General features: G+C 41.6%; 1 protein-coding gene and 1 long non-coding RNA gene across 5 annotated transcripts in view; one reads left to right on the top strand and one right to left on the bottom strand.

Annotated features, from left to right (window-relative positions):
* The window catches only part of LOC104991118, a 17,781-nt gene extending 6,048 nt beyond the window's left edge, over positions 1-11,733 (top strand). Inside the window, exons 2-3 of the long non-coding RNA XR_825571.1 lie at positions 11,053-11,178; positions 11,545-11,733. This is a non-coding gene — a long non-coding RNA (uncharacterized LOC104991118). The remainder of the gene's footprint in view (positions 1-11,052; positions 11,179-11,544) is intronic.
* SLC17A3 (solute carrier family 17 (organic anion transporter), member 3) overlaps positions 7,693-15,092 on the bottom strand; it is a 24,102-nt gene continuing 16,702 nt past the window's right edge. For 2 of the 4 annotated variants that reach the window (XM_010843489.1, XM_010843488.1), the window contains exons 8-14: positions 13,726-13,844; positions 13,442-13,603; positions 13,034-13,163; positions 12,795-12,942; positions 12,413-12,503; positions 11,022-11,158; positions 7,693-10,904 (exon numbers count right to left, since the gene is read on the bottom strand). In XM_010843489.1, the coding sequence (XP_010841791.1) occupies positions 11,024-11,158; positions 12,413-12,503; positions 12,795-12,942; positions 13,034-13,163; positions 13,442-13,603; positions 13,726-13,844 (785 nt within the window). In that variant the 3' untranslated portion in view covers positions 7,693-10,904; positions 11,022-11,023. The remainder of the gene's footprint in view (positions 10,905-11,021; positions 11,159-12,412; positions 12,504-12,794; positions 12,943-13,033; positions 13,164-13,441; positions 13,604-13,725; positions 13,845-15,092) is intronic. The other 2 variants (XM_010843487.1, XM_010843486.1) reach the window with 1 other exon arrangement.

Raw genomic sequence — 15,092 nt, 5'->3', positions numbered from 1 at the left:
AGTCTTCTGTATACCATATAGTCTTCTCTATACCATATATCTATATACCACGTCTTTGTCCCTTCATCTATTGGTGTATGTTTAGGTTGCTTCTGTACCTTGGCAATTATAAATAATGCTGTTATGGACATGTGGGTGCATATATCTTTTTGAATTCGGGTCTTTTTTTTTGCAGGGGTTATGTACCCTGGAGTGGAATTGCTGGGTCATATAATGCTTCTGTTTTTAGTTTTTTGAGACACCTCCATACGGTTTTCCAAAGTGGCTGCATCATTTTAAGATCCCCACCAGCAACATATTTAAGAGTTCCAAATTTCTCCATACCCTTGTTATTATTTTTGATTTTAGCCATTCTAACTGATGTGAACTGGTATCTTGTTGCAATTTTGATTTGCATTTCCCTAATAACTAATGAAATTGAACATATATTCACATGCTTATTGGATAAGTGAATATTTTTGTTGAAATGTACATTCAAATCTCAGCCTACTTACAACACTGGGTTCTTTTTTATTGAGTCATAGGAGTTCACTATATAGTCTGGGTACTTGTTCTTATGTTCTCACCTTCTGTGTAATCTTTTCCATTTATGATAGTGTCCTTTGAAGCAGTTTTTAATTTTGATGAGGTCCAATTTATCTAATTTGTATGAATTGCCTGGTATTACACCTAAGAAAGAGCTTCCTTGGTGGCTCAGTGACAAAGAATTCAAGTGCAATGCAGGAGACACAGAAGATGTGGGTTTGATCCCTGGGTTGGGAAGATCCCCTGGAGAAGGAAATGACAACCCACTCCAGTATTTTTGCCTGGGAAATCCCATGGACAGAAGAGTCTGTCAGGCTACAGTCCATAGGGTCCCAAACAGTTGGATACGACTGAAGCGATTTAGCACCCACTGTCATTGGATTAAGTCTATGGTAATTCTTCATCTTCTGTTATAATCCATTTTTGCTGGGGCCACAAAATGGTGAGTTGAATGGGAACATGATAGAGGCCATCATCCTAGTATCCTGTAAATCTTTTAAAATGGCATTACTCTCTGCTATTCCACCTACCATGCAGTATTGCTTTTGAATTGCTAATTTGCCAGTAGTGGACAATTTCAGGTGTTCCATTTAGGCTTATATAACATCAAGTCTTGAGTCATAGTATTGTATCCCCATATTGTCAAAGTCTCCCTTATCCAGCCTTACATTTTGCCCCAAAACCCTGGTCCCATATTTCAGGCACACTCTCCAGATCCCTGATACTTTGTTGGTGAATAGTCCCTTCCCTCCCTTAGTGGGACCAGAACTATTCCAGTTAAGACACACTAGGATCTAACCTCAGAGAAGGCAGTGGCAACCCACTTCAGTACTCTTGTCTGGAAAATCCCATGGATGGAGGAGCCTGGTAGGCTGCAGTCCATGGGGTCGCTCAGAGTTGGACACGACTGAGCGACTTCACTTTCACTTTTTACTTTCATGCATTGGAGAAGGAAATGGCAACCCACTCCAGTGTTCTTGCCTGGAGAATCCCAGGGATGGGGGAGCCTGGTGGGCTGCCGACTATGGGGTCGCACAGAGTCGGACATGACTGAAGCGACTTAGCAGCAGCAGCAGGATCTAACCTAGTTATTTGTCTCATGTTAGGTTTATTATTTGTTAGGTATTAAAGGAAAAGAGAATAGAACTTGAACAGTCTTCAGAGAGGCTGCTATCTGCCAATAGCAGAGCAAATAAGTTTCAGGTTTATCTAAAATGTGACATTAGCATAAAAGACATTTGGTGCCTTTAAATAGTCTTGTGTTTTTGCTAATTTAACAATCAAATCTTGAATCTAGTCTTTAGAGTATATCTTCCCTCTATTGGAGACTGTAATATCTATGTGCTGGCAGGGAGGTTTTCTGACTTTCATATCATGTTCTTAGTCGCTCAGTCATGTCCAACTCTTTGTGACCTCATGGACTATAGCCCGCCAGGCTCCTCTGTCCATGGGGATTCTCCAGGCAATGATACTAGAGTGGTTGCCAAGGTCTCCTCCGGGGGATCTTCCGTATCATGCTCTGATACAATTCTCCCATTTGAGTCCATCAGTGGTTCTGACCAACACACAGCCAACCTCAAGTTGTTATAATTGCTATTTCTCCATATCTCTCAAGACTAGAAGTATTGACTAAGCCAGTGCATGCCCTTTCACCTGTATCTCACTTCCCATCCCAATGTTCTGCTACTGTTACAGAAGGCCAAGACGACTACTGCTACCTTTACTAATATCAAATGTGTCCTTGTGTCATCCGACTTGAGTGATTCAACTCCAGAAGTCTATCCCGAGACTGTCTCCTAGGTTCCCTTGTAGAAACAGTTGTCTTGGATCAAATCCTGTAGAACCAGATCTTGAAATAATTCCTATGAAAATGATCTATTAGCACACATTCTCAAGAAAAACTGTCAGAGAAGATCTAGAAGGGATATCAAGTAAGTTTCAGATCAATTCTTAGGGAGTTTGAGAGACAGTGTAGATTTTGTCTCAGAGTAGGAGCAAGGAAGCTGGAGTATTTATATCTCTGTGGCAATGAATTATTGGCCTCTTGTTCCTGGAGGACATAAATTCTCAGGCATGTTCCTGTTGGTAGGCAAAACAGGCTCCTAGGCAGCTCTCTAGGAAGGCAAATAGGTGCCAGGTACTGGAAATGAAAGCTCACCTTAAATTAGTATGCATTCTGGTTAAGGCACATGGAGGATGTGTATTGCAGTTACTGCATGTAGTTGAAGATTTCTTTTTGATGGGAAAGAACCTCTACATTAATTTTTTAGCACACATATAGCTAAGGTAGGGATTATCTCAGGATGAACCTAAGCTGTTTCTATTAATAATAGTCAGATCAAAATATGTTTGGTTTATGGAGAAATCCAATGGAGTAATTCTCACCAGGAATGTCTTCATAAGTGACTAAAGATCCTCTGGGAATGAGGAAAATCAGAAAAAAAAAAAAGAAAAAGAATGATGGAGCCAGGCACAGAATCTCAATAATGCCGATTCAGTAACAATGGCATAGTAAATAGGGGCAATTATTTAGAGAGTAAAAGTGAGTGTGGTTCAGCCCTTCAGACTTCATGAGGAGAGAGGGGTCTGCAGTTAAAAACTAAAGGAGCAGTTTTACCAGAATCTCTTTAAGACAGATAGTTCTGCTTGAAACTCATGCAATGAAGTGGGAAGGGACACTTGGAAGATATTGGTTTCTGGGCTGCACCCCACAGGCCTGCAAGCCCTGTACTTGCCCATCCTCGAAACTGAAGAATAAGCCTAGAGTCATTGACAGAAACATCAGTGGTGTAACGGATAGAGAATCCTACATGTTTGAAGCCAGGTTCTGGAGTGACAGACCCCATGTGGGGAGGAAGGCAGGCAGGACGTGGCAGCAGTCTTAATTGGGTTGGGGTGGTGGGGCCAGGAGGCTACCATTTATAGGGGAATTGATATCAGGTTGGCTCATCAGTTACCAGGGAAACCAGCAACGAGGGCACATCCCTCACAGCCCCTCAGGTTAACAACCATCATGAGGGCCGATGTTTTGCTTTAATAAACTAGCAGGTGGAGCCATTCTGGCCTAAGGGGCAGGGGGAAAAGCATGCTCACGTGGGGGACTGAGTCAAGTTGGCTTATTGGTTACCAGGGAAACCAGCAGAGGGGCATGCCTCTCATGGCCCCTTTGATAAGTAATTATAATGGAAATGCTCTAATCTAAAGTTAGAACAATCATTAACTGGGGCTGCAGCAAGTTTGAAGGATGGTCGGTAGTGTGGGTAGGGAGGAGCTGAAGCAGGCATGGGATGAGCAGATGTAGAGAGAGCAGGAGAACAGCCACCTTGAGCGGCCTGACAAAACACCCCTCCCCTATACGTCCTGCACGATCCTTACAATCTTGCTCCCCGACTACTGACCTTCCACATTACCCTGGGGTTAGGCATGCAGAGGTGAACTGCAACTAAATACCACAAATGCAATATAGATGATAGCAGCTAAAGAGTGTTAGGAGTCTAAGAGGTGGGCAAACTTTAGTCAGGCCCTTATTGGGTCAATTTTTCATGGAAGGTCCAAAGGAGGACCACATTGGCATCTCCCTGTAGACCCAGCAATCTAACTCATTTCATAGGGAGACCACTATTGTCACCCAGTCTGAACAGATTTCCTCTGCTCAGACTAGGGATGAGACATAAGTTAACAGGCGCAGTACAGGGGAGAGCATGACCATTAAGCAAAATACAGGCAGTACCTGCATTCTGAGGTAATGGCACCCCTGCCTGTGGTTTCTGTCCTGGCCTGAGGACCTCACTACCCATCCACCTGCAGACCCCATAGCTGAGGGCTGAATACTGGCGAGATCATATAACAAGACCTCAGGGTTAGTAGAATGGCATCCTTCTCCAGTAGGGGGCCTAGATTAGTTACCTTAGTCCTTTTAGGTGGGGCCCAGGAGGAGGAGACAGGTGAAACCTGTAAGTCCCTTTCTAATTTTCTTCCCCATAAGGCTGCAAATCCAAACCATGGGACTTACCTGCCAGTCTCAGGGCCATGTTGTTACAATGTGGTTCACTGGGGAAGATCCAATGATGAGGGCAAAAGTGCATTATTGTCCTGACCAACAGTTGGCAACAGTCCTTCAGTGGTCAACTAGTGAACTCGATGGCACTGACTAGTTGCCTCTGAGTTAAGATCACCATCAGCTAAGATCAGCACTGGGACCACTGCTCCTGGGATGTGTTCACTGCTGAAGGAGTGGGTTTCCTGTCTCAAATGTTGAAGCAACTCATTTGCAGCCCCAGCAGCAATGGAGTTGTGAGGCAGGGGAAGATGCCACTGTGTGTCATTCTCACCGACCCATTCCTGAACTTCATGGCTGCAAAAGTGGATTCCCTCATCACTACTGATGTCCATGGGGGGTCCTGAATCCCACACACAGCTGTTCTAGACCCCAAACAGTGGCTTATTCACCAGCTATCTCTTTGGAATCTAATGAGCCATGATCATGGGCCTGCTACTTTTAAACTAGAAAGAGGCTCTGTGGTTAACAGGATATTGTCAACATAATGGAAAGAGAAAGATGCTTCTCATAGTAGACAGCTGCCACAAGGCCCCATATGCTAGTGAACAGCCCGCATGTTCAGAGTCACCCCTGCAACTTTCTGTTCCTTGTCCTTATTTCCTAACATCTCGCACTCACAAGAGTTTCCTCCACCTTCTGGCTGACTCACCATTCTGCACCCTGCAAGCCTTGTACTTGCCCAGCCTTGAGACCAAAGAAATAACCTGGAGACAGTGATGAAGACAGCAGGGGCTTATTGGACAGGAGACAGTATATGTCTGAAGCCAGGTCCTAGATCAGCACCTCCACAGCATACGGCAACCAAGGAGCAAAACACGGAAGGGCTGGGCCTGGGGGAGGTTACCATTTATAGGGGGAATGACATCAAGGAGGTTGGCTCATCAGTTACCAGGGAAACCAACAGCCAGGGCACTTCCCTCCCAGCCCCTCAGGTTAACGATCATGAGCACAGCTGTTTCCCTTTAATAAACTAGCAGGTGGAGCCGTTCTGGCCTAAGGAGCAGGTGGAAAGCACATTCCTGTGAATAGAGTGTAGGTGAAGCATGTGTAGGTCAAGCAGGTGATGTACAGAGAGTAAGAGATAAGCCACCTTGAGAGGCCTGACCATACACTAGTGCTTTAACTCAGTTCACCAGATATTCATTAAAAATGCTTATTCTGGAGACTCAAAGGAGCATGGCACAGCCTTGGAATGTCGGGGCCTTCAGCATGTCAGTTACATCTATTTAGTGCTCTCAGTGACAAGATTGTTGTTGTTCAGTCACTTGTTCAGTCACTAAGTTGTGTCTGACTCTTTTTGACACCATGGACTACAGCACACCAGGCTTCTCTGTCCACTGTCTCCCAGAATTTGTTCAGATTTATGTTCATTGAGTCAGTGATGCCATCTAACCCTCTCATGTTCTGCACCCTCTTCTCTTTTTGCCTTCAATCTTTCCTGGTATCAGGGTCTTTTCCAATGAGTTGGCTCTTTACATCAGGTGGCCAAAGCATTGGAGCTTCAGCTTCAGCAAGAACCTGTCATTTGTGGGGGCCCTTTCCAAGCTTCTACTGGAGGGAGGCAGGGCACTAGAAATATGTTCATATAGTCTTAAGTGTTTGAATGTTTTGACCAGTTTTTAATCACAGTTGTTTAAGACCACTATCTGTCTCCATTCTGTTGGCCACCATGAGTGCTGGGTGATGAAGTGATGGATGCAACTGTTTAATAATGATAATGCAAAGCTTAAGTGAGAATATGTTTAATCTGGGCTAGAAATTAGGATATGTTTGTGTGGTTTAGGTCAATAATGGGTAGAGTTGAATTAGCTAACCTTGTATAAGAACAGCTTCCTGCTGCTAAGTCACTTCAGTCGTGTCCAACTCTGTGCAACCCCATAGATGGCAGCCCACCAGGCTCCCCCGTCCCTGGGATCCTCCAGGCAAGAATACTGGAGTGGGTTGCCATTTCCTTCTCCAATGCATGCAAGTGAAAAGTGAAAGTGAAGTCGCTCAGTCGTGTCCAACTCCTAGCAACCACATGGACTGCAGCCTACCAGTCTCCTCTGTCCATGGAATTTGCCAGGCAAGAGTACTGGAGTGGATTGCCATTGCCTTCTCCACAGCCTCCTGGGATAATTATTATATCATCCATAATGCCTACTCATGTGTGTAATGGAATTTAAATACAATGAAAAGGAGTGAATCAAATGAACATGGGGTTTCCCAGGTGGAGCTAGTGGTAAAGAACCTACTTGCCAATGCAGGAGACCTAAGAGACACAGGTTCAATCCCTGGGTCAGGAAGATCCCCTGGAGAAGGGCGGGGCAACCCACTCCAGTGTTCTTGCCTGGAGAATCCCAGGGACGGGGGAGCCTGGTGGGCTGCCGTTTATGGGGTCGCACAGAGTTGGAGACGACTGAAGTGATGCAGCAGCAGCAGATGTCTGAGATACTGTTTTTATTTCTTTTGGATACATAGAACTGGGGCTGCTGGATCATGCAATAATTCTGTTTTTAATTTTTTGAGGAATCACCATACTGTTTTCTTTAGTGGCTGCACCACTACCTTCCCATCAACATTGTACAGGGGTCCCTTTTCTCCACATCCTCACCAACACTTGTTATCTATTATTTTCTTGATAATGGACATTCTAATATGTATGAGATGATATCTCATTGTAGTTTTGAATTGCATTTCACTGATGATTAATGATGTTGAGCACTTTTCATGTAACTGTTGGCCACTTTTATGCCTTCTTTTGGAAAATGTCTATTCAGTTCTTCTACCCATTTTTAAGTTGGGTTTTTTTCATTATTGAGTTGTATGAGTTCTTTATATTTTGGATATAACCCGTTATCAAACATATGATGGGCTTCCTTGGTGGTTCAACAGTAAAGAATCTACCTGCAATTCAGGAGCTGAAGGAGATACAGGTTTAATCCCTGGGTCGGGAAGATCCTCTGGAGGAAGACACAGCAACCCACTCCAAGTATTCTTGCTGGGAGAATCCCATGGACAGAGAAATCCCATGGTGGGCTACAGTCCATGGGTTCACAGAGAGTTGCACATGACTGAAGTGACTTAGCATGCATGGAAACATATCATTTGCAAATATTCTCTTCTATTAAGTAGGTTGTTTTTTCATTTGTTGATGGACTTTTTCCTGGAATCCCATTCTTAAAGATTGTTTCAGATTTTACATTTTCTTTCTATATATTTTCTTTCTATATGCCTTCAAATAAGGCAGACTCCTATATTTGAATCCTTATTGTGTTTTCAAAGACCTTACTCCGTCTCTTCACCCTGTCCTTCCATAACTTCACTCCCATTCCAGCGTTTCTTCCCCAAAGCTTCCCTGGGCCAGGTTCATTTCCCCACTAGGTCACTCTTCCTTTCCCTCTGTTCTCCTCTGGCTATATTCCCATCCCTTCTTCTTCCCAACTAAACTTTCTGAAAATAATTGTCTTGTTTCCTCTGCTCTCTCATTCCTCTTCACCCACCATCAAACTGCAAAATGACCTGCATACCCATGTCTCTGCTGAATATGTCATGAAAAAGCCACCAGTGAACTACTAATCACAAGGTGATTGTGTTCCTTTCCTGACCTCACCGAACTGAATTGCAGTGTACTTGTTGTTGATCTGCCATCTCTCTTTAAGGCCGTGAGTTCCCATGATAGTGGTATCCTCCTAATGTTCCTCACAGGTACAAGTCTGACTGTTTAATCTCTGTTGTGTGTGGGCATTTCTTATTCTTTCCACTCCTTGAATGTTGGCATTCTGTCTTTGGCTTGGTATTTTTTCATTCATAGGCTCTTCCTGAGCACTACACATTTAGGTCTTTAGTACTGAGTGTACATACTTTTATATCTTTGTCTCTATCCCAGTCTTTTTTGCAAGTTTCAGATATACAGTCAGGCTTTTTGTTGGACTTGCTGTTATGCATTGAATTGTCTCCCGCAAAGATGTTGAAATCCCCCAGAACCAAATGTCACCTTATTTGGAAGTAAGGTCTTTGCAGATAACCAAGTTAAGATGAAGTCATTCAGGTGGGCACTAATTAAATACGACTTGTATCTTTATAAATTAGGGGATTTATTTTTTGGCTGCATCTGTGACTTGTGGGTTCTTAGTTCCCTGACCATAGATCAAGCCCTGGCAAGAGCAGTGGAAGTGCTGAATCCTAACCACTGGACCACCAGAGAATTCCCCAAACAGGGAAATTCTGACACCGAGACAGAAATGTAGAGAGGGGAGATGAGATGAAGACACACAGAGAAAACTGTCTACATGCCAAAGCATGCCTGGAGCTACCGGAAGAGAGGCATGAGACAGATTCTCTCTCACAAATCTCAGAAGGAACCAACTCTGCTGACATTTTGCTTTTGGATTTCTAGAATTTTGAGACAATAAATTACTACTGTTTAAGCCACAAGCCTGAGGTATTTTGTTATGGCAGTCCAGAAAAGTTATACACACACCTGCTTGTTTATCCCACTTCTACTACTAATTCATGTCTCAAAGTCATCATTGTCTTCCCCCTGAAAAGGACTCTTCCTGAATTCTCTGGCTTAGATATTCAGACCACTCTCTATCCCATATCTAAGGTTAGAGGCTCAGGACTCCTATCTCCTCTCTTCTCCTGCATCCATCTAACCCAATGCCATGATCTTTCAATTCTACCTCCTGAACATTATTCATGTCTTTCTTCTTTCCATGCTAGCTCTTCTAGCGCTAGGTCAGTCCTCACTGCTGCTGTGTGGACCACTAACTAGTTTCCCTGATTCTGGAATTGAGCCAGCATGTTCTATCTAGAAAAAAAATCTGCCCATGTCACTATCAATGCTAGGATACTCTTCAAGCTTTTTAACATGGCAACAAGACCTCCATGCTCTGTCACACTCACCTCTCTACCTTAATCTTCTGTCCTTCACTAACTGACCATGTAGGCAAGTGACTCCCTTTAGAATCCATCCTTTTTCTTGCTTTCATGCTTTTGCATAAGTTGTTTTCCAACATGGGAAATTTTACCATAACCCTCCTCATTTAACATATAGATCAGGAATTACCTGCAGAAGATCTCCCCTTTGTTCTTCAGTTTAGGATTAGAACCCCTCATCTGTCTCCTCCAATGACCTGTATGTTCCCCTGCTATTGTACCTAAGATAATGCACTGCCATGTATATTATGTCTATCTTCAACATTTGAATAGGGACTGTGTCTAATTTACTCGAGTGTTCCAAGGGTTTAGATTCTAGATTATGGAAAATCTCAGTAATTGCTCTTGCTTATTCAAATGTGACCTTCTTTATCCTTGCCCTAATTTTTCACGCAGAACTAGTGTCCATAACATCAATTCTATACAAAATAACTTAATGGCTATAATCTACTCTACTTGGCAAAGATCATCACGGGGAGCAACCTAAAATGTAGTTCTGGTCCCTCTGAACATGCTATGACCTACTGACACCACAAGTTATAATTTAAAGAAATACTGATCTATGTCATGTTTTGAGCTTTATATATGACTTTACTGAAATCATTGGATCCTAGAAGGAGAAACATTGCAGTGGGTAATTTGAGGACAGTATTAAATGAGACATAGGGCTGAGACAGTGGGAAGAAAACCATAAGATATTCCAGGGCTTGCGACATAAAGGCCAAAAAAGGTTTGAAAGGACATGGGGAGAGAGCTGTTACAAGAAAGTATGGAGAGGGTTGTTCGCTAGGAGCTGTGAACTGCAGAGGATGGACCAGCCACCTGCAGTCTCCATAGGGAGGAACAGTAGAGATAAATACTCCTATCCTCACTCTCCTGCCTCTCCTGAAAATCCAGCAGAAGGCAGGAGAGAAAGTATGGGGTGCAAACCACACAGGTCAGCCTCCTGGGGCCTGAGCAGGATAGAGGGGAGTGGAGCACACAAAGGAAGGAACACACGGACTATATTGAGCCCAACAGATATAAATCAGTATTCGTTTTTGCAAATGGGAGGAACCATTGCATTAGTGAGGTTATTGCCCTGCATTAAGAGTTTCAAAACATTGTTTCCTGCTTAGAGATCCAAAATCTATGAATCTAGTATACTGGGTCCCGTACAGCAGCTCCTTTGAATCCATTGTTAATTCTGTAAAGATGACAACTTTTTTCTTGGCTATCATTTTATTTGGATTTTTATTCATCTGATATTTTCCTCAAAAATAAGTCTGAGTAAAATAAAGAAATGATCTCGGATTTGAAAAGAGCTACAGCAAGGAAAATTTTTTCTGTTTGTCCACCACTGAAGCCTTCTCATTTATGAAATAAAGTACCTAATGACTTTCCATCCAAAGTGGGGTAACTAAGAAAGAAAAATGACATAGAGTTAAAAATGTAATATTCCAACATAAAATAAAAATTAAAAAGTTTAAATAGTGCCTCTGTGGTTTTAACCATAGATGAAATCATTACTCTTTACCTTCATAAATGAGTAAGTTTTCTTTCTTTAGCCCAGTCTTGGACATCTGCTTTTCCAAAGATAAGATAGAAGATCAGTCCTAATGTGTTAATGACAAATGACAAGGAAAAGACATTCCTCCACCCAAATTCAGGGTCCTGAGGAAACAAAGGTTCAAGTAAGTATTACTCCTTTTATTCCCTTTTCCTATGAAACTCACATTAATAGTTTAGAAGACAATGTTCACTAGTAGATCTTCATATAGAAATTCATTTCCTAAACACAGCTTAATAATTTGATGGAAAGAATTTCAGAATGGATTCAGAATGTTCTTTATAAAACCACTATAATATTGTAAAGTAATTACTCTCCGATTTAAATTAATTAATTTAAAAAATGGACTTAGGGATTTTTACATTTAACCTCCAGAATTGCATTTGTCATTATTTATCAAAGTGCCAAACACTTTCTCTTTTGTGCGAATCATGATTCTATCTATATATATTTACATATATATACACTAATAAAATTTCTTCTTCTCCAGTGCAAGAAGAATCTCGCAAGAAGACGACTGTGGGTTTTGAAGCTAGATAGGTCTAAGAAGAATTCTGATTCTATATCCTCTCAGTGGAAAGACATCCTATCAGATTTTAATCATCAGGAAATGAGGATATTAATACTTTATTTTCATAATTAGTATGAGAATCAATAAATTAGATTCAGTTCAGTTCAGTTGCTCATTCATGTCCGACTCTTTGCGACCCCATGAATTGCAGCACACCAGGCCTCCCTGTCCATCACCAACTCCCGGAGTTCACTCAAACTCATGTCCATCGAGTCAGTGATGCCATCCAGCCAAATCATCCTCTGTCATCCCCTTCTCCTCCTGCCCCCAATCCCTCCCAGCATCAGAATCTTTTCCAATGAGTCAACTCTTCGCATGAGGTGGCCAAAGTACTGGAGTTTCAGCTTTAGCATCATTTCTTCCAAAGAACACCCTTACTGTATATGAAATACCTATAATACTCCCTGCATGTACCAGACACTTAAACATATTTGCTTTCATTATCTCTTTGCTTTTGTATGGTTATGCAAATGAAAATTTCAAAGTGTTGCAGAAGACATGACAAGTTGCATATATGCATGGATTCATCATCTTCTCACAAGATATGTAAGTCACTGTGTGATTTCAAAGACTGGAAATTACCCGTGGATCACCAGGGAGTGCTTTGGTTTCAGAATGAGGTCACGAAAGAAACTGTTCTGTATTTTCCTTTGCTACGTTGATCTTCATGACAAAGTTACTCATGATGTAATTTTATTCTCCAAAATGTGAAAACGTTTCTTATGCTATTATCATTATGAGTGGATTTGGCAGAGCATTTTAAGAGACCCTGACAAGAAAACCTTACCTGACTGAGAAGAAATCCACTGACAGTGGGCGCCAGGACAGCAGATATCTGTGCAAACGCCCTTGAAGCTCCCATGAGAAAACTCGAATGCCTGCGGGTGACAGGAATGTTTCAGGCTAGATCCACATTTGTTTGGCAGCATGCTTCAGCCCCAGAATATATCATATGTTAATAGCAATTATGTCAAAAAGACTTGCTCTGTGTATGTTCCATGATTGGCACTGAGGCAAATCAATAATGCCCTTCCCTCCACATACCTGAAAATGGCCACAGTCATCATTGCCCATGATTTATAAGTTTGCAAAGTTTGAAGCTTCCAGAAGTCTGCAGGCTAAATTTTTTTCAGAAAGTATGAAAATGAGAATGGAGATTACAGTCCTACCTTGGAGCAATATCTAAGGCATTGATATAGACCCCTGGCTGACATAACATGCCTAGTCCACAGGACAGCGTCAGAAGGCTCACTGCTATGATATAGTTGGAGGCAGCGTATGGCAGAACCAAAAGGAATGTTGAGGAGGGGAGATTTCCTAAGGAATGAGGAACAGACAAATTAAACAACAAACATTTTTGGATGTTGTATGCCTTGTAAATTATCAGATATTTTGGCCCTGTTCTTACCTAGAACTGTGGCAATTTTCCTCACTGTAACAAGCCTAAAATTCTTGGTCAGAAGGAAATCTGCCAGGTAACTTCCCAGGAGGCAAATGACCCAGGCAATAATGAAAGGAAGGGCAGACAGGAAACCACTCTGAAGGGAAAACATTGAGTTAAACCATCAGAATAAAGGCCGTGAGACCACACCTTATACTGATAAATCACTAATAATCATACTGACAACTCTGAAATCATACTTTCCTAAGAAAATCAGTGGTCCCTTCCATCATACCTTCAGACAAGCTACTCACATGACTGTTAAATTATTTCTTGGTAATTAAAGGTAAATTTTTCTAGATGAATGATTTGTGAAGACAGAGTAATTTGAGAGTCATGCAAACAGGAAGAATGGTTGGAGGGAAATATACTCACATTTCTAATATCAATGTTGAACACAGAGCTAATGTAAGTTGGTGCATATATAATTATTATATTAATTAACCACTGATGGCTGAAACAGCAAACACACATGGACCAGATGGGTAGAGATCTGACCATAGCTTTGATGGGAAGAGGCTGCTTAGTAGAGCTGACCTGAAAACAAATTTGCTGATCAGAATAGTAAGATCTGAGACATGCTCACACGTTTGTAGTCACTCTGATAAATTCAGATGCTGATACAAGATCTCTGGAGAAGGTTGGAGTTTTATGTGTACCTGTTGGGCCAAGGAGGATATGATATATTCTTTCTCTGTAATGTTTATCCATGGATGAGTGACAGGGTCATCATAAACCAAAACACACCAGAGAAGAAAGCAGATACAGCCAAAACCTCCTGCAAGCAGAGATTAAATTGGTAAACTCGTGTGTGAATTTCTTTTCAATTGGGACATTTTCTGGCATGGGCCCTGGGAAAAGCTCTTGCTCATAATATCTTCTTTCCACTTCTCAAAAAATTTACATGGATATCACAGCTTTTTTAATAGATCTAGAACCTATTATTTTACATTTCTTGATTATTTGTGTGCATGAAAATCACAGACCCTAGAAATGGCATTAAACTTGGTATCTCAACTTTTTAAATATTAGCTAAGGAAAACTTTAGTGAAAGTAGAAGCCGTAACAGATTTTATTTTCTTGGGCTCTGAGATCACTGCAGTCATGAAACTGGAAGATGCTTGCTTCTTGGAAGGAAAGCTATGACAAACCTAGACAGCATATTATAAAGCAGAGACATCACTTTGCTGACAAAGGTCCATATAGTCCAAAGCTACAAGCTTTTCCAGTAGTCAGGTACAGATGTGAGAGTTGGATCATAAAGAAGGCTGTATACCAAAGAATCGATGCTTTCAAATTATGGTGCTGGAGAAGACTCCTGAGGGTCTCTCAGACTGCAAGGAGATTAAACCAGTCAATCCTAAAACAAACCAACCTTCAATATTCATTGAAAGGACTGATGCTAAAACTGAAGTTGTAATACTTTGACCACTTGATGTGCACAGCTGACTCACTGGAAAAGACCCTGATGCTGGGGAAGATTGAAAGCAAAAGTAGAAGAGATTGGCAGAGTATGAGATGATCAGATAGCATCACTGACTCAATGGACACGAACTTGAGCGAACTCCATGAGATAGTGGAGGACAGAGAAACCTGGTGTGCTGCAGTCCATGGGGTCACAAAGAGTCAGACATGACTTAGCAATTGACTTAACAGCAAAGGAAAACTATTTATCTACTCACAACACTTCTGATACTATCTGTGTTGGTTTTTCACACTAAGAAAGTCTCTATACATCTGTGTCTCTTTTGCTGTCTCGCATACAGGGTTGTCGTTACCATCTTTCTAAATCCCATATATATGCGTTAGTATACAGTATTGGTGTTTTTCTTTCTGGCTTACTTCACTCTGTATAATAGGCTCCAGTTTCATCCACCTCATTAGAACTAATTCAAATGTATTCTTTTTAATGGCTGAGTAATGTATGGCAAAACCAATATAATATTGTAAAGTAAAAAAAAGAAAATATATAACAGCAAAAAAAAAAAAGAAAAAAAAAGAAAACTCAACATTAAAAAAACTAAAA

The sequence above is a fragment of the Bison bison genome, unplaced genomic scaffold, assembly GCF_000754665.1.
Source record: "Bison bison bison isolate TAMUID 2011002044 unplaced genomic scaffold, Bison_UMD1.0 scf7180017864182, whole genome shotgun sequence".
Lineage (NCBI taxonomy): Eukaryota > Metazoa > Chordata > Mammalia > Artiodactyla > Bovidae > Bison > Bison bison.
The sequence above is the reverse complement of the archived record's forward strand: the minus strand, read 5'-3'. Positions and strand labels throughout refer to the sequence as shown.